General features: G+C 45.0%; 1 protein-coding gene across 1 annotated transcript; it reads right to left on the bottom strand.

Annotated features, from left to right (window-relative positions):
- Positions 1 to 4133: 4133 nt before the first annotated feature.
- Positions 4134 to 27626, bottom strand: LOC146025601 (uncharacterized). The gene is made up of 6 exons (XM_083155528.1): positions 27449 to 27626; positions 24456 to 24555; positions 9161 to 9253; positions 8979 to 9076; positions 6928 to 7021; positions 4134 to 4362 (listed from the first exon to the last, which is right to left on the bottom strand). The coding sequence occupies exons 1-6, from the start codon at positions 27529 to 27531 to the stop codon at positions 4357 to 4359; spliced, it is 474 nt and encodes a 157-aa protein (XP_083011654.1). The 5' UTR covers positions 27532 to 27626; the 3' UTR covers positions 4134 to 4356.

Raw genomic sequence — 27626 nt, 5'->3', positions numbered from 1 at the left:
TCCTCTGGTGATGAGGGACCCCCTCAAAGACGCCCCCGTAGAGCAGCTGAGACACCCCCCCCCCCCCAATAATTGATCTCGTATGGACCCCACCACCAGACAATTTTGAGCCCCAGGTTCCTGAGTTTTTGGCCATGCCAGGAATCCAATTTGATTCCACAGGTCTCAGAGAAATTGACTTTTAAATTATTTTTCTCTGATGATTTTATAAATTTAATGGTGGACCAAACTAATTTATATGCCCAGCAGTTTATTGCTCAAAACCCCACGTCATCATTTGCTAGGTGGACCCCTGTAGATGCAGTAGAGATGATGACGTTTTGGGGTCTGGTGTTTCATATGGGCATAGTAAAAAAGCCAGAAATTAGGCAATATTGGAGTACAGATGTTCTGTACAGCACCCCATTTTACCGTATGGCCATGCCCCGGGCTCGATTTGAGACGATCCTTAAATTTTTGCATTACAACGATAATGCACAGTGCCCACCCAGAGATGATCCCACCTTTGACCGGCTATTCAAAGTCAGGCCGGTCATTGATCATTTCAGTGCCAAATTTGAAGAGATGTACATCCCAGATAAATTCATTTGCATAGACGAGTCCCTTATACATTTTAAAGGAAGGGTTAAATTCCGCCAGTACCTTCCCAATAAGAGGGCAAGGTATGGCATAAAAATGTATAAGCTGTGTGAAAGCACCTCAGGGTACACTCACAGGTTTAGGGTATATGAAGGGAAGGATTCAAGAATTGAACCGCCAGAATGCCCCCCCTCCCTCGTAGGTGTTAGTGGAAAAATTGTCTGGGATTTAGTGCACCCCTTCCTGGATAAAGGTTATCACCTCTATGTGGATAACTTTTACACTAGCATCCCCCTGTTTAAGGCCCTTGGTTCAAGAGGTACAGCAGCTTGCAGTACTGTGCGCAAGAACCAAAGAGGCCTCCCAAAAACGCACATTGCCCAAGTAATGAGAAGGGGTGAAAGCAGGGCACAATCCACCGAAAATATGTTGTTGGTCAAATATAAGGACAAGAGGGATGTCCTTATACTGACAACAATTCACGGAGACAGTACCACCTCCGTCCCTGTACGAGGTACCAGTACCCACACCTCAAAACCTAATTGTATCCTGGATTACAATAGGTACATGGGCGGAGTGGATCTTTCAGATCAGGTACTGAAGCCGTACAGTGCCCTGCGGAAAACAAAAATCTGGTACAAGAAGCTGGCCGTGTATATCATCCAGATGGCACTGTATAACGCTTACGTGCTATTCCGTTCTACCGGCCAGAGGGGGACATTTATGCACTTTCAAGAGGAAGTCATAAAGGGCCTAATATTTGGGAACCAGCAGGCAGAGGGCCCCAGTACTTCTAGTACTGGCCCCCGTATTGTACCAGGGCAGCATTTTCCTGATGAAATCCCCTCCACTGGAAAAAAGGGCAGGACACAAAAAAGGTGCAAAGTTTGCTATAAAAAGGGAATAAGAAAGCAAACTATTTTCCAGTGTGACACTTGCCCGACAAACCCGGCCTATGTATAAAGGAGTGTTTTAAATTATACCACACATCTATGGATTATTAGGTTCATAATTTCACCGTGCTTCGGGGGTCTTGCTAATGCCACATAGCACCCACCAAAATTCCACCAGAATCTGAGCTGCAAAATCCAAAAATCACTCCTTCCCTTCAGAGTCCTGCCATGCACCCAAATGGTATTTTTTGGTCACATGTGAGGCATTGCCGTACTCGGGAGAAATTGGGGCACAGATTTTGGGGTGCTTTGTCTCCTTCATTCCTTGTGAAAATGAAAATTTTTTAGCCAGAACTGCATTTTTGTGTAAAAAATGTAATTTTGCATTTGCACAGCCCAGTTGTATCAAAATTGGTGAAACCCCTGGGGGTTTGAAATGTACCCTATACCCCTAGATGAATTCCCTGAGGGGTGTAGTTTGCAAAATGGGGTCACTTGTGGGGGGGTTCCTAAATTTTAGCATCTTATGGTGCCTAGAAACCTACATGGTGCCTAAAAAATAATCTCATAAAAAGGAGGCTCCAAAATCAAGTAGGTGCTCCTTCTATTATGAAGCCTGTGGTTTGGTCAACGTGCACACTAGGGCCACATATAGGATATTTATGAAAACAAAAGAATTGGGGGAATCAATTTTTAGTCACATTTCTCTAGTAAAATGTACTGTGTTCCTTAGAAAAATGTATTAAAATTGCAAATCTGCAAAAAAAATGAAATTTTGAAATTTCACCTACACTTTGTTTTAATTCCTGTGAAACACCTAAAGGGTTAACAAACTTCCAAAATGCTGTTTTGAATACTGTGAGGGGTGCAGTTTTTGAAATGGCATCATTTATGGGGGTGTCTCACATACAAGTCCCTCAAAGTCACATCAGAACTGAACTGGTCCCTAAAAAAAATCAGTGTTTGAAATTTTCTTGAAAATTTGAGAATTTGCTATTCATATTGTAAGCCTCCTAGTGTCCAAAAAAATTAAAAGGAAGTTGAAATAATGATGGAAACATAAAGTAGACATATGGTCTATGTTAGTCATTAACTATTTTGAGTGGTATGATTATTTGTCTCACAAGCAGAAAATTTAACATTTTGCAAATTGCTAAATTTTCCATTTTTTTTACGACATTTTGGTATTTTTCACAAAAAAACACAGACTGTATCGACCCAAATTTACCACTAATTTGAAGTACAATGTGTCACGGGAAAACAATCTCAAAATCACTGGGATAAGTAAAAGCAAAAAAAAGTTATCCCCACTTAAGTGATACATGTCAGATTTGAAAAAAAAGGGCTCTGTCAGGAACGCAAAAACTGGCTCTGTCAGGAAGGGGTTAATGAAATAATGTCAGGAAAGCCAATACCACACCACTTTAATTCAGCACTAATCAAAGTTCTCCCAAAACCGGGCAGGAACCTAGAAATGCCAGAATCATACCGCCCAATCTCACTATTAAATGCGGACTACAAAATACTCACCAAAATAAAAATTATCATGCCCAGCCTAATACACCCGGTTCAAACCGGATTCATTTGGGGGAGACAATCAATCACTAATATTCGCAAAGTACTAGCCATACAACAATGGGTAGAATTGAAGAAGACAGAAGAAACTAATATTATATTATCACTAGACGCTGAAAAAGCTTTTGACTTGGTGACCTGGGACCATCTGTTCACGACACTAGGAAAATTTGGGTCATCCCAAGAGTTTACACATTTATTACAAAATCTGTACACCACCCCCAGAACGCAGGTAATCGGAAACTCCCACCTGTCATCCTCATTCAACATAGAGAGGGGCACTCGTCAGGGCTGCCCATTATCTCCGTTCTTGTTCGCATTGGCACTGGAGCCCCTGGCGGTGGCCCTAAAAAACCTCACTTCATTTGAGGGAATAACGGTGGGCAAAAACCAATGCAAGATAGCATTATTCGCGGACGATATGCTATTGTTCATATCTAAACCGGTGAAGTCAGTCCCAGAAATAGTAAAAGTCATAGAGAACTTTGGATCCTTTGCTGGATACAAGGTAAACTACACAAAATCAGAAATTCTCCCACTGAGTGGGAAAACAGAAGAATTCAAATCTCATCCAACCTTGGCCCAATTCCCTATAGCAAAAGAGTCAATAAAATACCTGGGGATACATATACCAAGGAATTTAATGTCACTCTACGACCTAAATGTAAAACCGGTAATTTCCAGGGTGGTGCAAACCATGACAAATTGGAGGGATTACCCCATATCACTAATGGGAAGAGTAGCGGTGCTGAAATCAATCATTTTCCCAAAACTAGCTTATGTGATGCATATGTTACCTATAATTATAACAAGAGCTGACATTTCAAAGGTAGAGAAAGAATTTAAAAGATTTCTATGGGCAGGTAAAAAACCAAGAATAGCTTTTGCAAAGATGCAATTACCCAAATTGGAGGGGGGACTAGCGGTGCCCGACCTAGCCACAACAAATAGAGCCACGCATTTTAGGTATGTGTCTGATTGGACATGGAAACGTTCGGTTTTCATAAATTACGATTTGGAAATGGAATTATTCTCCCCTTATTCACCAATTGCTTTACTGCACTCCCCAAAGAAAAAACTACCTCCTCAGGCCTTATATAATATTTTATTGACAAGCACATACATACATAGCATGGATACATAAAAACAAAAAATTGGGAAGAGACCCCTCATCATCCCACTTCACCACTCTGTGGGGCAACCCGCTGTTCATCCCGGGATTGCAAAACACAAGATATAACGGGTGGAGGGAGGCAGGTATCTGCTCAATCAGAGATGTCTTTGACCCGGGAGGGGGGTGCTGTCATTCTCAGCCCTGAAAGAAAAATACCCAATTACTAATGATCAGTTTTACATGTTCTTGCAGACGAGACATTTTATACAAACGATGCCTAACAGCTACTAATGACCCAATTCACTCCCTGCTGATTATGATGGGGACCTGTGTTTACAGACTAAGATACTACTACTTAATGGTGACCTAATCTAAGGTGGCAAAAGTATGGAGTAACACAACTAGAGCGTGGCAGAAAGACATCCCTGAGGTGAAAGACGAACAGATAATATTAAAACACAACCACGAAATATGCAAATACCTACACTCGGCCTCCCTGCAGGAAACACACTTCAAGCTAATCAGAGCTTACATATCACAAACACAAAGGAAACGCATGGTACCTGAAGAATCTGGGGCATGCCCCAAATGCTCAGCTAGAGAAGCCACCTTCTATCACAATATATGGCAATGCAGGAAGATAGCAGTATTTTGGAATAAGGTTGTTAATTTTATAAATAAAATTTTTCACATCTCTGTTAAAAAACACCCACTGGCATGCCTGTTTGCAAACCTGTCGGTCTGGGAGCTAGGGCAAAATAAATAATACCTACACTTAGTCATCATAACTGTCGCACAGAAGTGTATAATGAGACACTGGATAAAGAGATCAGCCCCAAGGCTGCAGGAGGTGTCGAATATGTTAATGAAAACTGTGTACTTTGAACGTCAGGCCACTTTGCCTGATATAGAAAATGGTATAGGAAAATTTCACAAAAAGTGGGGTATGTATCTTGAATCGGTAGACTCTTCTACCAAAGAACACATTTATAAACTGTTTGAGAACACAACGTGGTCTTTGTTGAGACAAGCAGCTGGAAATAATTAAAACAAGAATTGCTGTGGAATACACTGTAATAGGGTAAAATGTTGGAAGCTATAAGCGATGTAGAAGGGCATGAGAAAATAGTTTTCATAAATAGCACATCGTATATGATACTAAGTATCCCAGGAAACTAGAAATTAATAGGAAAGAATGTCTAGCAGATAAGGCCTGTCTGTGAATCCCAGCTTAGCTTTCAGATAAATGCCATTTACTATTGTGGGACATATAAACAATGGGGCCAATTCAGCCAACGCTGCAAAAATCACTATCAGGCAATTGTCACACTACTGTGCACGTGTTAGTGCCCACAGTACACATGCTCTGTGCATTTTGCTGACCAGTGAAGCATTGTTAGGGGGGGACACACTGTTACGTTTGCCGTAAGGCCTGGAGTATAGGTAACGGGAGATGGGGGAAGGGAAGTCAGGCATGAGCCCGTAGCCGGGACCGCCGGTCAGGACAGCCACAGCAAAACCTACGCTGACTCTGTTGAGAACCCCGGGCAGATGACAAATCCCTGCGGGAACTAGGCTTCACCTGTGGCCGCCGCGTCCGAAGGAGTGAGTTAGGCCCGCTCCAACCCCGATGCAGCTAGGTCTATGTGTGGACAAAGGATAAGGGATCGCCAGGGGTAACTCAAAAGGATAAACTATCTACAGGACCTGGCTGGAAACAAACCCCTGTCTGCCGGCACCTGGCCGAAGACGGGAATGCGACCTCGTCGCAAACACCTGGGATGTTGGACGGGGAATCACCATAAAACAAAAGAGTACAAGGAAGCGACTCCCCAAAGCAAACACTGGGGAATGGAATAACGGATACCCTGCCTAGCACAAAATGATTAAATGGAAGAAGGGACGGAAAGAGAAGCTGGAAGCAGTATAGGCAAAAAAAAAAAACATACGCTGAGCCCACGGCGGGGCTGGTCCAGCATCCTGTAAGGGGAACCGCAAGCAGGACAGGCAGGCACTACCTAGGAGCAGGTCCAGGGAAGGGAGGCTGTAGGAAGCGCTCAGGACCGGGAACACGCAGGAGAAGCGCTATAACCAGCGTCTGTGCCCAGCAGACGCCGGCTTCTTATTCAAATTCCGCGCTGCCTGAGTGACGTCAGGCTCGCGCGAGAGTTGCGGCCGGGCGGAAGCCGGGGACGTTGCCTAGCAACGCCCCGACGCTCTGCCTCAGGAGGAGGCTTGGAACGCATCGGCAGCACTGCTGCTGCACTCCCCACTCGCCGTCCGTCCGGGCACTGAGAGCACCGGACGGCGGCGTGCAACACACACATTATGCAGGAATGTCCAAACCAGTTTTGAGGTGGATGGGTGACAAAAAAATGGCAGCGTTGCACCTTCCTTTGCAGCCAGTCATGGTTTTTTGCTATGTGACCACAATTAGATTGCAACTCTCATTCCAGAGCGTCCTTGCCCTGCACCGGGTGACTGCAGCTGCAGTTTTGCTATCTTAGCAAAAGTGCAACTGAAGCAGACCCTCAAACCACATCCCAAACTCTCTCCCACACACTCAATTACTTATACAATGCCATGAATTAAGGTTCCGACTAGGATTGACATGCATGCAGCCAACGGGTGACAGAAGTCACTTTAAAAATCACCTGATAATGGACACCAGCAGGAAGCCTATAAAGTGCTCCAACTGCCTTTATAAGCTGTAATGCACAGCAATCCCAGCCTGTCAGATACAACTGTCCATACTAGTCTATATACCTGATCAGTGGAAAGACTTTTATTGCAGGTGCAATTCAGCAACGCCGCCTCATACTTCTCCTCCATAACCTTCAGCTCCTTCTGCAGACTTTGCCTATTGTACAAAAGGTGAGAGATTAAACCAGACAGGGCAGCTGAAGGAGACAATGCTGCTAACTGCAACAATTCATACACCTCATTCAGGTTGTTGGACTTACAGGTCTTCACTATACAAATTTATTTAAAATAAACAAAAAAGGAAGTTTCTGGTTTAATGTCCTAGGAGACACTATAAATATAAAGGGTACTTATGTAATATCTGGGCTCCCGTTTTTCTTATGAGACCGCGTCCCCTCGCGGGGCTCGCTGCGCTCACCACGCTTCGGGCATGGTGGCTCGCTGCACTCGCCACACTATATCAACTCAATGCGTAGTTGGATAGTAGGGGTATGAAAAAATAGGGTGCATTTAACATGGGAGCCCAGATAATACATAAGTACCATATAAATGCATATGCAAGATAGTCAGCAGCAAACCTAGGGATTGGTTTCATGTTGAAATTCACACACAAAAAAAAAAAAAAAAAAAAAAAAAAAAAAAGGTGCTCACACTAGAACGATTTTTGGGCCGATTTCCGATAATTGGAAGATTTCGGTCCAATGCGCGCTCCTGTGGATCTTTTGCTAAGTCTTCTGATCTTACATGCTGCATGAAAGATCAGAAGATTTAACAAAAGATCCATAGGAACACACATGGGATCTTAAGAGAAATCTTTGGTAAAGATGTGCGCTTGCCTGAAATGTTTTGTCCAGGATGGACAAAAAATTTTCAAGGCTAATTTATGCGCACATCTTAAGATCGCAGATCTTTCTAGTGTGTGGGCACCTTAAGACAGGGTTTGACAATTATTTTAAAAATCTAGGAGCCAGGATGAAAATGTAGGAGCCAGAAAAAAAATAGTGACAGTGTGCACCGAAAAGTAACACCATTATGCCTATTACACGTCACATACCCATTACACATACCTACATGCCACAATGCCCATTATGCCACACACTGAAAAACCTTTTGCATATTATACCACACACAATAATGCCCATTACATATACCCCACACACCGTAATGCCCATTACACGGTAAACCAAACACCATAATGCCCATTACATATATTACCACATGCCATAATGCCCATGGCATATTATGCCACAGTGCTGCTTACCTACATGCTCATTGCTATGGGTTTGTGGCTTGATGCCAGGCAGGGGCAGACTCAGAAAAAAACCCTCTGTTCTCTGGAGCCTCTGCATAAGCAGCGGGTCCCCGTGGTGGGTTATAATGTTTAATGCAACAGCCAGCATAGTGGCAGCCCGGTAAAACACGGGAGATTGACAGGGAGAGGCAGGGAGCTGGCAGCAGCGTCTCTGTAAGCAGCGGGTGCCCGTGGCTTGCTATCCTATCAGCACTTACAGCAGCCTTGGGTGCCTGTTTCAGACACGTAAAAAGATGGCGCCATGGTGGGTTAATGTTTACTATAACAGCCAGCACGGCGGCAGCCCGGTGCAGAACTCTCCCGGCTGCCACTGTATCAGAGCAGGTCAGCAGCGCGCCTATTTCAAAGCTCAAGCACGGCTCCCGATTAGCTCGTGTAATAGGCGCGCTGCTGACCAGCTCTGACGCAGCGGCAGCCGGGAGAGTTCTGCACTGCTCTGCCGGGCTGCCGCCGGGCTGGCTGTTATATTGAACATTAACCCACTGTGGCGCCATCTTTTTACGTGTCTGAAACAGGCACCCAAGGCTGCTGTAAGTGCTGATAGGATAGCAAGCCACAGGAACCCGCTGCATACAGAGACGCTGCTGCCAGCAGCCTCTTCCTGTCCATCTCCCAGCAGCCAGGACCCGGGATAGTTGTGAACTACGCAGCCCGCTGCTATCAAGCCACCACTCTGCCCGGGGGTTCAGTTTCCTGGCAAATCTGGTCGCCAGGAAGCAGAATCTGGTCGCCATGGCGACCTGGCCCCCGGGTTTTGTCGAGTCCTGCCTTAAGATTTCCTGGCCATGGATGGGGCACTTACTTGAAGCATTGCTCCCGAAGTTCCATGTGCTGTTTACATTCAGTTAACAGGTCGAGCTTTACTTGCTGTTTAGCAATTTCCATAGCTCTCAGCCATGCCTAGATGAATAGATTTTATTTAGAATATGATGTTGCCCACATCTAATATCCCCCCAAATAGAACATGTCTAGGGGAGAGAGTACCGCATAATCTTCCTTTTTGATTAGGAAAGAATTGTCATCATCATCATGCTGCTCCTTGCTTCTTGAAGCCTCGCATGTATCCAGACTTTGATCCTGATCACATGAAGAGAATATTCACAATGTATTAGTAGTTTACAAGGCATACTCCAATACAGTCATTGATAAACACTTGCTGCACGGATCCCCAATATTTCACAACACCAGATCTATGGATATTTGGATACACCCCTAGCCCCAACACTTTACCCCTTTTAGCCCAATCTTCACATTTTAATCCACCCAAAAAAATAATCAGTAACATGCCAGAATTGCAGTCATGCGACGCACACCCGCTTCATCACCGTTCATACCTTTTGAGCAACTCCTGGAAATTTTAGAACATTAAGAGTCTCGTCTGTTAAAACAGAAATAACGCATCAATAATTCTTTGCTTTTGTTATACTCTGTTCTCAAATATTGTTATTTATTGCTGCAGGTGGCGTTAGCTTGTTGCACAAGCTACTAGCCACGGCGTATGAGGCCTACCCCTTGTAATACGCAGCAGGTGTTTGTTAGAAACAGCAACCATTATGGCCATCATGACTTGCATAACATTATAAAATGGCTGAAGATACAGAACAGTGCTGTAAAAGTGATTTCTCATAGAGAATTGTTTTTGGTTTTAGAAGCTTAAGAATGTGATGTTGACAGTATAATGGAGCAAGGACAGACACCTAGACTCCACAAACTTATCAATATGGGAACAGGGCCACACATGCGTAGACCCCAAAGGCCACAGAATCTTTGCCTAGAAACAAGGAAGTTGGGTGTTGGGTTAATTATGACATCATGATTGAAAGCAGAGCTTGCCAATAAGATTTAATGCTTATGAGTAATTAATGTGATTAAGGTTTAAATATCAGAGTTAGAGAAGGAGGAGGCAGGCAGTTGAGGAAGAACAAGCAAGCACAGGGGGCTGGAGGTAACTATGAAGGAGGTTTAATCATTGCCAATCACTGTCCTTGAAAGGGTTCCATTTTGATTTGATTTAGAATTACTGTTTAAGTATTATCTAATCCAGGGGTTCCCAATCTTTTTTGAATCACGGCACCGTAGAGTATCAGAATTGTTTCACGGCACCCCATGGCCAAAAAAAAATCAAATTTAGATTGGGTTTACATGCAATTCTTAGGGTCAGTTATGTGGTAAAGGGCAGGATTTGCTTCTGTTTGTACACATTTTATGATTGGCAGGCACCAGCACTGGTTTTGCTCATTAATAACAAACCATTAAAAATTTTGAGTTGGTCCTGGACCACCAACCAAGGGCACCCCTGCATGTGTCCCGAGGCACCCCAGGGAGCCACGGCACACAGTTTGGGAACCACTGATCTAATCAATTTTATGTTTCTTGAGTTAAGTCTGCATTTGCAGATACCGGTAATGAAGATATTTTTCAAGTAAAGCATGGTCATATATTTTATAAAAAGGTTGTGTTGGTGTGCAATCATTTCAGCGTTGCCGTTATATTTAAAGGTAAGTAAATATATACAATTTTGGGTTATCAATCTTAGCTAATCCTTATCATTCATATCTATGCATTATCATAAGCAGAGGCAGACTGACAGATGTTAACAATCATGGACACTTTTCCTTTGCCACTGAAAAAGCTCTGAAGGTAGTATGTAAGCTTGCTCTCTAAATGGGACATGCTGCTGGGCCCTAGACAGACAAGGTGAAATGGTCATTACTATAAGGCCTATGCACAGGGCAATTTCAGCCTACTTTTTAAGCAATCTGACTAGATTGCTTAGATAATGACCCTATATCGCTCCGTGTGTAGGGGCCATAGCAATAGGTGGCCTCACACATCAATGTTACCCGGTCATGAAGAGCCTGCACGCAGGATAAATCTAGTCAGATCACCAGTCAAGGCCAGTGTTCTCTGAGCGATCTGTGACAGATCGCTCAGCACACATTGCTGTGCCGCGCTGTGTGCCGAGCGACCTTGCACCACTCAGCTCAGTCGCCCTGTGTGTAGGCCCCATTAGACATGAAGGAGATAAAGTAAAAGTACAGATTATTGCTTGCTAATAGGCTTTCCTCTACTCCACCATGGCAGCATACTCCTGGGTAGATATCGGGAAAGGAAACAAAGACACTGGCCCTATATAAGGACCGCCCCCACAAGGCTCTGTGTCTTCAATTTTCAAGCTTTATTTCAATCATACCGTATATAACATAATACGCTCCCTCAACACCTTAACCCGCAGGGCTGGGAAAACAGCTGCCATGGTGGAGTAGAGGAAAACCTATTAGCAGGTACTTTCCTCTACCTCCCCATGGCAGCATACTTCTGGGTATACCCTAGCAGTTCATTTCACTGGGCAGGTACCAAAATAATATTACATCACTGGAAGGATACAGGTTAATTCACCTTTGCTTCTCTGTATGCGCAGTCCTTTCTTTTTCTCTCTTTTTTTTTAAACTACCGCGCTAAGAATATTTCTTCCGAGTCTAGCATCTTCAGAAGCCACCACATTTACTCTGTAATGCTTGGTGAATGTATGTACTGATGACCAACAAGCTGCTTTACAGACTTCTTCCAATGATGCTGCCCCTTTTTCTGCCCAAGACGCCGCTAAGGCTCTTGTCGAATGTGCCTTCAGCCCCACTGGAAGTGCCAATTTCCCGACATTATAAGCCTCAATGATACAGGTTTTTATCCATCTGGATAGTCATTTTTGTAGCTCCTAAGCCTTTCTTTGCACCCTCTAGCACAGGGGTGGGAACAATTTTGGCTAGGGGGGGGGGGGGGGGGGGGCGCTTAACACTTTCAGAGAATATTCTAGGGCCGCACACATATATGTATATATGGCGTGGTCCGACAAGCGCAAAGGGGGGAGCGGCACTCAAGGGTCTGTGTAGCGTGAAATAATCAGTCCAAGAAGTGACCAACATTTCGGTTTTAATCAAAGATCAGTTTAACAAAAGAATAAAACATACCTTTTATCCTGCATTGTATTATTGTTATTGGACATCATGCCTTTGATGCAACACTTGCCAGTTATTTCGTTTTTTTCAGTGGCTTTGGATATACAGGTTCAGTTGAACATTGGTGCATGAACCATCAGAGTGGTCTGATAGCGATAGATTTGCTAATACGGTGGACAGCCTTAGCGCTGCATGTACAGACCACTTGAGTTGATCTCTGATCCTGTGCCCCATACTTATGATCGTACATTCTGGCTCATTTGCTTTATCGTTCTGTTTGTAAATGGTTTGTTCCATGTTGCATTTTAATTGTATGTCACTTTATTTAGATGTGTTGCCCGGCAACCCGCCCTCTGAACCCGGAAGAGCAGCACTGTCAGTCTCATCACACTGCGCCCTGGAACGCACGCTGCTGTTTGGTGACGTCTGAGGGACCCGGAAGTAGGAGGCGGGCGGCTGATGCACTGTGCAGGATAAAAGGTATGTTTATTCTTTTGTTAAACTGATCTTGACAAAGGTTTGATTAAACATTCGTACATAGGAAACACTTCACATGCAATACCACAGGTGTCATACCTATTGAGATGTCCCTGCAATCTAGAGTATGTGGGGTGAACCGTTAAGTCTGAGTGCCAGACTGTATGAGCATGTGAGGAACATAAAAAAGAGGTTTCGATCAGCACAGTGTGTCCTCTCATTTCAAAGCCAAACATCACTGCAATCCCAAGGGTTTGCAATTCACCATTATAGAAGCACCAAAGAAAAATAGGAGGGGACTTTGCTCAACAACTTGACAGAAGAGAATTATTTTGGATTTTCTAACTGCAGACACTAGCACCCAAAGGGCTGAACATAGACTTTAATCTGGGGACAGTCTCCAGAAGATATATGGCATCACCCACAGAGTAACCACCAGAATACGACATCTCCAAAGGGGACACAAATACACCCTTTAGAGAGATCACTGCCACATCTGTATACCTACACAGATAGCGCAGAATTATTACACTGTCCCCAACAATTGGTCGACATGGTGTGTCAACAGTGTATGCACACAATGTCGATTACGAACCTCCATTAGCAATCCCAGGGCTGCACTCAAAATGACCAACATATGCACACACTGCATTGAGACTTTCGCTGTACAGAAAACTGACATAGAACTCCATCCAATGAGGTGATCACACAGCCATTCTGACGGACAGCTCCTGGAACCCATGGCCACCACCCACTAAGGGGGAGTGACCAACAACCCCTATAAACACGGCTCACCAGCAACACCATGTATCCTTGAGAAAGGCCCCACAAGGGCAGAAATGCGTTGGATCACACACCACAGCATCATCCTCCAAGTCTCCTCCCGTCCGGGAGTTGAGCCCACCCTGCTCCACCAACCAGCTCACGCTTCCGACTGCGCGATCCCCACAGAACCCAGAAGTGCGGCTGCTTGCTGTGGAAGCGGCATGGATCGACAGCCGGCATCCTCCCCTGAAGCAGACGCCGGTAAAGTCTCCAGGCCATGGACAACGCCGAAGGACCCTCCAGACGGGAGAAGAACCAGCGGGTATCAGGTACGTGCACGGTGCACCGCCGGAGGTGCTTGGGACGCCAGCCTTCGATGACACCCTGTCACCTTCCTTGACCCAAGACTGCATTTCCCTACAGGTGACTGCCACCAGCTTGCTGTGTCCTTTAGCCCTGCCCCGGCTATCAACAGCTGCTGCAACACAGATCTTACCAGTACAGTAATTTTGTGCACCGTTTTCAATAAATACATTTTATTCCCACTACTGGCTCACGATGTTTCAGGATTCACACACGACACATAAAACTATTGTGAAAACTGTTTCTTGCAGTATACCTGAGCCATTGGTGCACCTAGACATGTAAAAAGTGCACATAAACATACCCCAGAAGCTCCAATCAGCTCTGGTTTTCAAATATACCGGGTTGGGAGCGTTTCCACTCATACTGCTTTCACATTGCAAAAACCTGCTTTCAACCCGATTTTCTAAACGTGTCTTAAAACTGGTCAAAAGACAGTTAAACCCCTTTCATATTGCATGATGTAAAGGTAAATGCAGTTTAAATACCGTTTTGTACCTTTCAGATTATTATTTCTGCTATTGGAAAAGGGGTATAAGTGGTAAATGACTGGTATAATATGTAGTATAAGCAGGAATAGTACCAGTGCCACCTAGTGATCACTATAGAAATTGCACTAATGACGTCACCGTTTTGAAGCAGGGTGCCATGATCAAATACGTAACATTGCTCATTTGTATTTTTATTAATTTCACATGCACACAGGAATATACATAGGATAAGAAGATACAAGGAGATATGATCATGTCATTTTTGCTTATGTTTTAGATACACCATAGAGTGCATCGCAGTGTTGCCCGTCCAACATGATGACCCCAGAAGAGAGACGGAGAACACGCTGGTGGGCGGATGCGGGAGCGGGCAGCACCGGGATGGGTGAGTAACACAAATGTATAAATGTATGTCATTTGTCAATGTTTTAATGAGTATGTCCTGAAGACGGGCTTGGCCTGAAACGCCGTAGGCACTAGTAAAACTTCGGGGTTTTTTTTGCACAAGACCTGGAGTGACGTTCCTCTTTTGACTGCTGTACATGTGTGGGGGCAACCTCACAAACGGACGAGCACCCGGGCAAGTACAAGTTTGATATGGCGGGCAGTGCCGATCCCTTGTAAAGACTAAAAAAAAAAAAATTATAATTATATATATATATAGTAATAGCCGAGATCCTGGCACTCTGGTTACAACAATCAAAAACTTCTTCTGCGGTGCCTTCCCCTGGACGGTTGTCCCAATCTACCTGGTGTAACAGGCGGCACTCGCTGGCTGTAAATAACTGAGACCACTCAGCGGTTCGTTAGGGTTAGTAACCCTGATAACGAACCGCTGAGTGGTCTCAGTTATTTACAGCCAGCGAGTGCCGCCTGTTACACCAGGTATATATATATATATATATATATATATATATACATATACATATACATATACATATATATATACATATACATATATATATATACACACACACACACACACACACACACACACACATAAAATTGCTCCTTACTTTTAATTACTGTTACATTTTCCAGTGCCTGAGAGGGGGGAAGCCAGGAGAGAGGAGAACTAGCTGCATATCTGCACAGTAGCTGCTTGAGTCTGCCAAAACTAGAGAGCTCCCACCCTGCACAGCATTACTGGGCTCTGGGAGGGGATGCAGTGACGTGGCGGCCACACCAACCAATGGCGGGGAGGCAGCTGCCGCGTCCTCCCACACTCCCAGTAATGCTGTGTGCAGTGCAGCCAGGCATTCATGTTGGTGGCTGAAAATCTCTGCACGCAAAATCAGCTGGTAAAATGACAAGCGGCTTATGCTAGTCGGGCCACTTGTCATAGTAATAAAGGTCTGTGCGGCGGGCCAGACATAAGCGTCTCACGGGCCGCCTGTTGCCCACCTTTGCGCTATCATACAGTTTCTTTGATTTTCTCCAGGACTGCAACCTCTTTATGTAGATCTTCAATGCTCTGCTCACATCCAGATTATGAAGTCTTGCCTCTTTGGAGTTTGTAGGATTTGCACAAAAAGATGGCAGAATCATCTCCAGGTTTATATGGAATTTTGAAACCACTTTTAGCAAGAAGTGAGGATTTGTCCTCAAAACTGCCCTATCTTAAAAAAAGTTAATTAAAGGTTCTTCTGCCCACAAGGCCTGTAACTGAGACCCTCCTTGCAGAGGTAATTGCTACCCAAAAAAACTACTTTGATTGTAAGAAACTTCAACAACACTTCCTCTAGAGGCTCAAACGGAGCTTCCGTCAACACATTTAGAACCATATTGAGGTCCCATGGTGCCAAGGGATTATGGAATGCCAGTCTAATTCTCTTAATTGCCTGCACAAACCTTTGTATATATTTATTGTCTGCAACTTTCATATCTATCATTGCACTATAGAGCAGATATCTGTACTCTTCGTGACCTTGCCAAAAGGTTCTTCTCGAATCCTGTTTGAAGAAACTCCAGAATTGTAGTTACCATTCTCTCATTTTTGTTGCCTGACTTACAAAAATGCATACTTCCTCCATATTCTGTAGTATGTACTTGTATGTTGAGGATTTTCTTGATTTTAAGAGGGTACCGACAACCTTCTCAGAAAACCCCCTTCTTAATGTCCTGGCCTCAGTAACCAGGCCGTTGGCTTCCAGTTGTCTGGTTGTTTGATAGTAACGGCCTTGCTGAATTAGATCTTTGTGATCTGGTAACATCCATAGTTCCTCTGCGTTAATTTGGCAAACCATGCCCTTCTCCTTTATCTTGTTTAGTAGTCTGAATAACTGGAAATGGTGGAAACACATAAGACAGTTCTACATCCCAAGTTGTCATCAACGCATCTGCTTTCCATGACCCTGGCTCCCAGTGTCTGGAGATTTAGCATGGTACCTTTGCATTCCTCCCTGTTGCCATCAAGTCCACCTGTGGTAGACCCCATATTCTTATAATTGTTGCAAATATTTCTGGGGAAAGATCCCACTCCTGGAGCTATTCTGTTTCTGCTATCTGATTCTCTTTGCCCGCGATAAAGACAGCCTTGAGACTCCTGACGTAATGTTCTGCCCATTGAAGAACTTTTGCCGCTTCTAATTATTAGGGCAGTATTCAATGTGAAAGTTCTCCGTGCATGGAGAGCGTTTTATTTCGCTCTCCATGTTCCGGAGCCTCCTGCTCCCACTATTCAATGTATTTAAGACTCGCCGCCACTCGCGGCGAGTCTTAACCCCTGCAGCAGACGAGCGTCCGCGGCAGGGAGCCGGGGGACGGAAGCAGCCAGAGAGATTAAAGTCTCCCTGGCTGCTCCAGAGGAATGTGGAGGGCAGGTGGGCTCTCCGTGACCCAGGCAGCCCCCCCCCTATAGCCAGCGGGGGACCCAGTATTCACTGCATCCGATCGTGCATATTAACGATCGGGTGCAGTGAATATATGAATATGTAATGAGCGGCTCGAGCGCTCCGGCCCCCTGCTGGCTGCACTGTAAAAAAAATTAAAAAAAAAAAAAAAGTAAATTTTTTTTTTATTATTAAATATATATTCATGTGCAATATATATTCATGTGCTATAAGCACATGAATAAAAATAACATGCCCCTTCACAGAAAAAAAACTGATTTTTTTGACACCAAAAAAAAAAAAAAAAAAAAAAAAAACACCTTTTAGTTTAAAAGTTCACATTCCAGCTCCCCATCAAAAGATGGAGAATTGCTACACGGAGAAAATCACTTCGAAAGACGGAGAATATTTCACATTGAATAGGGTTGCTCGCTTTTGGAGAGCAAAATGCTCCGTCCAAGGCGAACAAAGCACAAATTCTCCACAAAACACGGAGAACTTTTCTCATTGAATACTGCCCTTAGAGTTTTGCTTCTTGTTCCCCTTGCTTGTTTATGTACGTCACGACAGATCACAACCTCCTTATTTATTAAAGGACTCTGGAACTTCAGGCATGCCATCACTGCCCTCATGTCTCTTATATTAGAGTGGGCTTGGCTCATCTCTGTACTCCATTCTCCTTGTGCTGTCCATTGTTCGCATACAGCTCCCCAGCCTGTTTTGCCGGCATCTGTTACCAAAATTTGCACTCCTGTTGCAAAAGATCTTCCCTGGCTCAATCTTTCCATGCTGCTCCACCATTTGAGATCTGCTGTTACCTCTTGATAAGTAAATCTTTTGCATCTCCGTCCCAATGTCCTAGAAAAGTTGTGTAGCGACCGTATAGAAAATCTGGCCCATGGTATAGTGTCTAACGCAGCTGACATGAGACCTAATATTCGCATGCATTCTTCTGAATGCCTCACTTTCCTAAAAGACTCCTTCTTTGTTCAGTCTTAAACATCCATCTTCCATGCGAATAAAGTTAACGGAACTTGTATCCAGAATAACTCCTAGATACTTTACCCTTTGTGAAGGCTTGAGGTGACGTCTGGTAAATTTATTAACCAACCATGCTTTTTCAGGTAATCTAGAACCAGCTTTGTATGTTGAACCGCATGTACTTCTGATTGTGCCATAAGTAGATCATCCAAATACGGCCAAATTGACACCCCCTGTATTCCGAGGTTGGCCTCTAGTACTACCAGTATCTTTGTAAAAGTTTTTGGTGACGTTGACAGGCCGAATGGCAGTGACATGAATTTGGTAAGTAATTCCTCTTAACCGAAATTGCAGATATTTTTGGTGTCCTATAAATATTGGAATGTGCACGTAGGCATCTTTTAAGTCTATTGTTGTCAAATATGCTCCTTTTTCGATATCTGGAAGAGACGACCTGATGGATTCCATTTTGAATTTTTTTACGTGAACATATGCGTTTAGTCTTCTTAGATCTAATATGGTTCTTAAACCCCCTGAGGGTTTTTTTTTTTACAACAAAAAACCTTGACTGCCATCCTCAGTTTTCTTGCTGCTTTGAGACTATTTTGACTACACCCTGGTCCACCATTACTTGAAGGCTGGTGAATAGAGACAATCTTTCCTCCCAGTTCTTTGGAACAGGGGATTCTTCTATCCAATCGCCCAGCAGATTGAAAAAATTATATTTTGGAACCAGAAGATATGACCTCTAGAACCCACATATCTTTGGTCGATCGGTACCAGACTTGCTTGTAATGCATTAGCTTGCAACCAACTCTTTCTCTGGTGTCATTGTGTCTGACTGAAGGCAAATCCGCCTTCTCTGCCCCTTTGGCCACAAAAAAGTGGTTCTATTCCCAAACCATGGCCTAAAATTTCTGCCAGGCCTATAAGTCTTTGCTTCCTTGTAGTCTGTCGAATAACAAGGACTTTTGTTGAATTGACCTCTTCTTGTAGTTTTATCCTGGGGTAACCACACAGACTTACCGCCAGAAATTTGGGTACTTATGTAATATCTGGGCTCCCGTTTTTCTGATGAGACCGCGTCCCCTTGCGGGGCTCGCTGCGCTCGCCACGCTTCGGGCGCGGTGGCTCGCTGCGCTCGCCACACTATATAAAATCAACTCCATGCGTAGTTGGATAGTAGGGGTATGAAAAAATAGGGTGCATTTAACATGGGAGCCCAGATAATACATAAGTACCGAAATTTGTGATAATTTCGTCCAATTGTTGGCCGAACAGATATTTTCCTTGAAAAAGGTAAATGATATCAGCTTATTCTTTGACTGATTGTCAGCCACCCATGGCTTTAGCCAGAGGGCTCTTGTCACTGCTGTTGCGTTTGATCTCGCTGCCAAAACACATCTTGAGAGGCGCCGCAGAGAAATTCCACCGCCATTTGAATATTCTGAACCATCTTCCATCAACTCTGTTCTCTTTATTCCGTCTAACATATCAGACTCAAGGTCCTGACACCAGGACTTTAGATGTTATCGCCATTGCTGAGGATGCCTTTATTGCAGCTCCAGATGTTACATGCTGCTTTCTTAAATTCATCTCTATTTTCCTCTCCATAGAGTCTTTAAATACATTCGCATCCTCCAGTGGAAAGGTGCGTACACATGTACAGATTTTCTGTCTGATCTATCTGGTGGGAACAAAAACCTGGAAATGTATGGGAGCATATGACATACTGCTCCCATACATTTCCAGTTTGTTGTTACCACCAGATAGATCAGACAGAAAATCTGTACGTGTGTATGCACCTGAAGAGTAGTTTTCCTTGATATGCGGGCAATGGCGGCGTCTACTTTTGGTGCTTTTCCATGTTTTAACCAGTTCTGGGTCAAACGGGTACATCTTTAACACCCTTAGTGGCACTGCCACTTTATCTGGGTGAAGCCACTCCTCTTCCACCACATCTTTTAAGGTTTTGGAAAATGGAAATTGCTTCACCTTTTTCTTCTTATCTCTAAATAGGTCTTGAAGCTTCCCCTCTTCTTCTCTTCTAAAGGGACAAAAGGTAATCGAGCAGATCTGGGTTAAAATCGGTTTCTTTTTCCTGAAATAATTATCCCTCTTCCTCTGTCCTAAATGCCGGGCCTGCCTCAGATTCATCTGAATCTGTAATCACGTAAAGTAGAACTCCAATGGCGCAAATCTCGTAATATGACTGATTTCCACACATATAAGACTAGCTACCACTCCTACTGCAATGCTTTGGACACTGCCAAACATATTACCACTCTCTCTCTCATCCCTTCTCATGCCACCAACCCTAAATCTCTTCTGTACCCTCCCCCTCCGGCTACCATCAGTGCACAAGAACTTGCCTCCTACTTTAAGGACAAGATTAATAACAGATGAAATGGTATGCTATTCCAAAACCTCTAACCCTCTTTCTTCCCCACCTGAACCCTCTGAATCTCTTCATTTGAGCCCACAAATGAAAAAGTATCCACACTCTTATACTCCTACTCTACTACCTCTCCTCTTGATCCAATACCTAATAATAATCACCATTCATAATAAAAAATTAAATATCACTCATCTTTAAATCCTGGCTTACCCTGATTTCCTTTGCTGCCTTTTATCCTCCTCCATTATGCCGCTATTTGGCTTTACAGCCTAAAGCAATAACACAATCAATATTCCTCCAAGCATAGCATAATGTACTCCTCCAGCCAAAAGCTGTCTCAGGAGTCTTACCAGTCTGCTGGGTCAGAAGTGCAAAAACAAGACTTGTAGTCACCGTCTCCACGTTTTGCCGCCGGGTATGCCTGTGACTCCGGCTTCTACCATCGGTATCGGTTGCTGGGCGCGTTCTTATGATGCGTGCACGCTCCGCCAGCGCCTCCCTGCCGCATCACGCCTTCTGACGTCAGATGCTGGCCGGGACAGTACACACACCATCCACCTTCGGCCAGATCACGCCTCCCTGAGGTCAGACGCCAGCCGGGATTGCGTGCACCATCACCTCAGGCCGGGTCACGCCCCCTGACGTCAGCCGAAGAACAGCACTGCCACGAGTGCCCGCAGGGCCCTACCTGGACATCCCGGGTTACCTTCTCAGATGCCAACCCCTGTGTCCGGAAGGCACCCCGCTCCTCTTCAGCCTAAAACGCCTGCTCCAAACTTGGTCACCCAGCAGACACAGGTACCACTTACTGCACTCGACAGCGGGGTACCTATTCCATATACATGCCTCAACCCCAACAGCACTAGGCAGTGGAAAAAAAAAAAACACTGATATGTAGGAGGAGCTTATATAGGGGGCAGTGGGGTTTTTTTTGGGTTTCCTTTCCAGTGTACTACCCAACAGGACTTAATTCGGTACTTGTGAGTTATCCGGGCTGCCGATTTTGTCCTTAAGTTTGGTTAACTTAAGGACACCCGACCGACGCCCGCGATTTAGCCCCAAATCGGGGGCATCGCGTCGGTCGTGGCCGTTATAAGGGGCCGCGACGCGATGCCCACGATTTCCCATACACAGTAATGTTAAAAGACACGATGGACCCGATTTCCCATAGACAGCAATGTTAAAATAAAATGACAATGTGAAATTGGCCAATATGTTTTTTAAAAAAAAATGTTTCATGGCCCCCCACCACCGTTAACGCCACCCCGCTATTGACGCCAACCCGAAGCGTGGCGAGCGCAGCGGTACGCGTCCTCTGACCTTTTCATGCCCTACTATCCACTAGGGCGTGGAGGGAGAATAGAATAGTGTGGCTCGCCACGCTTCGGGCTCAGTGGCTCGCCACACTATTCTATTCTCACTCCACACCCTAGTGGATAGTAGGGCATGAAAAGGTCGGAGGACGTGTACCGCCGCCCCTCGCGGGCTCGCTGCGCTCGCCACGCTTCGGGTTGGCGTCAATAGCGGGGTGGCGTTAACGGTGGTGGGGGGCCATGAAACTTTTTTTTTTTTTAAAACATATCCAATGTGAAATGGCCAATTTCATTGTCATTTTATTTTAACATTGCTGTCTATGGGAAATCGGGTCCACCGTGTCTTTTAACATTACTGTCTATGGGAAATCGTGGGCATCGCGTCGCGGCTCCTTATAACGGCCACGACCGACGCGATGCCCACGATTTCGGACGCGATGAAAAAAAAAAAAAAAAAAAAATCGGCAGCCCGGATAACTCACAAGTACCCTTAATTCATTAGTGGCTGCCATGGGGAGGAAGAGGAAATAATATCATTTTAATGCACCAGAAGGATGAATAACATAGCCTAGAGCAGGCACATCCAACCTGCGGGCATCAGCTGTCGTGAAACTATACATCCCAGCATTCCCTAATAGCAGAACTATGGCAAGGCATGCTGGCATGTGTAGTTTCACAACAGCTGGAGGGCAGGTTGGACATGCCTGGACTAGAGGTTCACAAACAGTACCCAAGACTCCCTAGTGGTCCAGATTTTAAAGGAAAACCAAGTTTGTGCACAGCTTATTTAATTAGTACCTTTGGGTACCTCGAGGACTGGTTTGGGAACCTCTGGTATAGGTAAAAAGGTATAGGAACTCCAGTTAAACAAAGTGTTTACTTAGTAATGTTCATTTCCAGTCTCATAAGCACTTTGATTGCGCATATAGCCTTCCGTGATATGAGATTCAAAGCAATGAGGTGAAATAGCGCAATCCTGTTTAAGCATCAACTCTGGAGTGCCAATGCCTGAGAGAACCACTGCTCTATACACAAACTATTTTGAATCATGGCACCCTCGAGTATAGTCATTTTACTCTAGGGTGCTCAAACAAAGGGAACACTTCAACACCACAATGTAACTCCAAGTCAATCACACTTCTGTGAAATCAAACTGTTCACTTAGGAAGAAACACTGATTAACAATCAATTTCACATGCTGTTGTGCAAATTGAATAGACAACAGGGGAATATTATAGGCAATTAGAAAGACACCCCCAATAAAGGAGTTGTTCTGCAGGTAGTGACCACAGACCACTTATCAGCTCCTATGCTTTCTGGCTCATGTTTTGGTCACTTCTGAATGCTGGCGGTGCTTTCACTCTAGGGGTAGCATGAGACGGAGTCTACAACCCACACAAGTGGCTCAGGTAGTGCAGCTCATCCAGGATGGCACATCAATGCGAGCTGTGGCAAGAAGGTTTGCTGTGTCTGCCAGCGTAGTGTCCAGAGCATGGAGGCGCTACCTGGAGACAAGCCAGTACATCAGGAGACGTGGAGGAGGCCAACAACCCAGCAGCAGTACCGCTACCTTCCCTTTGTGCAAGGAGGAACAGGAGGAGCACTGCCAGAGCCCTGCAAAAAGACCTCCAGCAGGCCACAAATGTGCATGTGTCTACTCAGTCAGAAACAGACTCCATGAGGGCCCGACATCCACAGATGGACACCGTGCAGGACATTTGGCATTTGCCAGAGAACACCAAGATTGGCAAAGTCACCACTGGCGCCCTGTGGTGTTCACAGATTAAAGCAAGTTTAAGTGACAGACGTGACTGAGTTTGGAGACGCCAACGAGAACATTTTGCTGCCTGCAACATCCTCCAGCATGACCGGTTTGGCAGTGGGTCAGCAATGGTGTGGGGTGGCATTTCTTTGGGGGCCGCTCAGCCCTCCATGTGCTCGCCTGACTGCCATTAGGTACCAAGATGAGATCCTCAGACCCCTTGTGAGACCATATGTTGGTGCGGTTGGCCCTGGGTTCCTCCTAATGCAAGACAATGCTAAACCTCATGTGGCTGGAGTGTGTCAGCAGTTCCTGCAAGATGAAGGCATTGATGCTATGGACTGGCCTGTCCGTCCCCCAGACCTAAATCCAATTGAGCACATCTGGGACATCATGTCTCGCTCCATCCACCAATGCCACAGACTGTCCAGGAGTTAGCGGATGCTTTTGTCCAGGTCTGGGAGGAGATCCCTCAGGAGACCATCCGCCACCTCATCAGGAGCATTCCCAGGCATTGTATGGAGGTCATACAGGCACGTGGAGGCTACACTACTGAGCCTCATTTTCACTTGCTTTAAGGACATTACATACAGAGTTGGATCAGCCTGTAGTGTGTTTTTCCACTTTAATCTTGAATGGGACTCCACATCCAGGCCTCCATGAGTTAATAAATTTGATTTCCATTGATAATGTGTGTGATTTTGTTGTCAGCACATTAAACTATGTAAAGAACAAAGTATTTAATAAGAATATTTCATTCAGATCTAGGATATGTTACATTCGTGTTCCCTTTATTTTTTTGGGCAGTGTGTATAATTATTATTATTTTTTGGGGGTTAACCTCTCCTTATAAATGAAGCCTCCTGTATGGTTCTAAATAGTCATGGTCTGTGCTAGTTATACCTGGGTGGTGTCAGCCTCAGATTCTGCCAATGAAAATACCTTTATTCGGAGGTCATCCATCTCTTGGGGTCCATAGTCTGTGTCCTCCCCAAGATTGGAAAGCCTAGGAGGCGCCAGATGGTCTCTGGTTGGCTCCACACTGAGTACAGGAAGGGAGAGGGAACAATTACTTTTAAAATTCTGAAGACTTGACACTATCCTCCCAATTATAAAGTCCTATAGTTAGACAAACTATATACCCAATTAAAGATTTGGAATAATAATAATAATAATAATAATGATAATAATAATTTTATTTATAAGGCGCCACAAGTGTTTCGCAGCGCCGTACAAAGGAACAATACAGGGAGACAAAATTTAGCATAGCATTGAATAAATAACAAAAATACAGTACAAATAAAGAGCACCACAGTTCAAAACACATTACAGCTTAAATGTAAGTAGTGAGGACCCAATCAACATAAAACTAGAGTCTTGAGGCCAATGATGGAGATGAGTATGAAGATGGTCACTGAGTGTTGGAGTAAAGGAGAGCTGTGAGTGAAATGTGAAGAGAAGTGGGCTTTGACAACAGGAGGGAAGAGGGCCCTACTCAGAGGAGTTTACAATCTAGTAGGAAGGGGAGACAGACAGATTACAAGAGGTGCAAGCGAGGGGGTGGTTATTAGATAGCAGGATGTAAACAGGCAAGGGGTCGGAGAACTAGCTGGTTTATGCAGTGGAAGGGTACACTTTGATGAATAGGTGAGTTTTCAGTGCCCGTTTGAAGCTTTGCAAGGTCGGGGAGAGTCTAATGGAGCGAGGGAGTGCATTCCACTGAAGGGGTGCAGCACGGGCAAAGTCCTGTACTCTAGCATGGGAAGCAGTGATCAGGGTGGAGGAGAGACGACAGTCGTCAGCTGACCGTAGAGGGCGGGAGGGTGTATGAATGGAGATGGTTAGAGATATATGGAGCAATGGAATTAGAGATGGCCCTGTATGTGAGTGTGAGGTGTTTGAAGAGGATTCTGTAGGGGAATGGAAGCCAGTGCAGATTTTGTTGAAGGGGAGTAGTAGAGTTAGAGCGGCGGGAGAGGAAGATAAGCCTGGCTGCAGCATTGAGGACAGATTGGAGAGGAGCTAGTTGGGATTGAGCGAGGCCGGTGAGAAGAGCATTACAGTAGTCAAGCCGTGAGATGACTAATGAGTGGATGATCAGCTTAGTTGCACTCTGAGAGAAAGGGCCTGATGCGAGCAATGTTGCGTAACTGGAACAGGCAAGAATGGGCCAGGGCTTGGATGTGGGGTGCAAAGGAGAGGGAGGAGTCAAGAGTGACACCCAGGCAGCGGAGTTGGGGAACAGGGGATATTATTATTAATAATAATAAAATATTTTTGCATGAAGATAGATGGCACTCTGGGGTTTTCTTTATGAAAATAAATATAATTCAAGGCATAAGTGAGGCCAGAATGAATTATTTTTATTTTCACAAAGAAAGCCACAGATTGCCATCTTTCTTCATGCGTATGTATGTATGTAAAATTACACACAATGGAGTTTTACAAGGTGCTTCCAACAGGTCTTATTTAAAAGATCAACACTATTAGAATTGCCAAGTTTTGCAGTCTAATACTTTGTAAATAAACCCAAATTGTTACAATTTGCTTCTAAAAACAGCAGGTTTGAGCGGCTTTCTGCACAAAGCCAAAGCCACCCAGTGTGTATGCCCCAACGATGAGCGCTGCTGCTCACTCCCGCAACATCGCCGGGAAAGCCGTTCATCTGCTGGTATTATCAGCAGATGAGTGGCTTTAAGAACGGCTTCGCTATGCAACGCCGTCCTCCCCCCCCCCTCAGTCGGCGCCGGGCAAGGGGAAAGCCGCTATCATCACTGTCCATACACGCTGGGCATAGTCGCCCAGTGTGTATGGACCTTAAAACAAACCATGTTGCAAATAATTTAACAAATACAGGCATGCCTTTGTTATAAACATCAACTTTGGCTGGAAGTTGGACACAATTATCTGCACTAATTGCTACAGGCAGGAATCAAAGCTAATCAATTATCACCACAGCAGAACTTTCTGTCCATGTCTCCAGAGGCTTAAACACCTGTGTCAAGGCAGTCTCCTGCTGCGCTGCCCAGACCAGTGAACTCCTCCTCCCTGTACCTATTCCAGGTGCAGGGAGGAGCAGCCCTGGCCAAGCAGCAGCAGTAGGGATGGCCATCGTTGCCTTTGCCATCGATGCCAAAAGTGCAACTGCCCATCGATAGTCTATAACCATTCTATGGATATCGATGGTCATCCATTTTCTCTGATAGAGTGGCCTGTGGGCCAATCAAAATGCAGGGGTGGGGCTTTGCAGGTGTCACAGGCGGAGCTATGCTCCATGTTGCAGCACTGTAGGGAAAAAGCAAAACCGAAACTATTCGTTTAAGCTTTACATCGATGGTGGGAAACCATCTGGTTCTCGCCCATCGATGGCAAAACTATTCGACATCGGCCATAAACCAGCGATGATTTCTAATCATCGATGGCCATCCCTAAGCAGCAGTAGGGGTCCAGGGAGGGAGAAGGGACCCGCCGCACATTGCAAAGGACAGCTCTTAACGCAAGAGCGGTCCTTCCCAATAGTTATCACATGTGATCATTATTCCTGCAGTAGCCAGCGATGTGCAGCAGAGAGGGGCAGCGGATGTTCGTGCATCCCACCCAAAATAAGGACAGCTGACAGTGGGAACAACCTGTGGATCCCCAGGTGAGAGCACTTGCACTACAATATCATCATACCCTGGCAGCTTAAGTTGGCGAGGGCATTTTAGGACATGTACTTCCATCAGACAGCTACAGGAATTCATGGTGCTAGCTGCAGGGTACATACAAAGCAGCTGACTGGTTTCTATCCGCTACATACCTTAATGCAGAGCTTCCCACACAGGTTACACCAAACTGACCGTCACCTGTGCTTAAGCATGGGTATACTTGAAAGCTGGCTGGGTTTGGGTAAAACTACCATTACATACATACACATGCCAATCAGCAGCACTCACACGGCACATAGCTCATCCCCCTCAGCAGTAATCTCTCCGGACTCTGGTCGCCAATGCGTCTCTCCGGGCTCGGCACCTTCCATCTTCCACACTGACCGTCGCCATCGTTGCGACGATCTCTTTATTTATACGGTAGCGGCTCCTGGAAAGGAGGTTTGATGACGTCACTTCCATGTGA

This window comes from Crinia signifera, chromosome 8 (assembly GCF_055691185.1).
Source record: "Crinia signifera chromosome 8, ASM5569118v1, whole genome shotgun sequence".
Classification (NCBI taxonomy): Eukaryota; Metazoa; Chordata; class Amphibia; order Anura; family Myobatrachidae; genus Crinia; species Crinia signifera.
The sequence above is the reverse complement of the archived record's forward strand: the minus strand, read 5'-3'. Positions and strand labels throughout refer to the sequence as shown.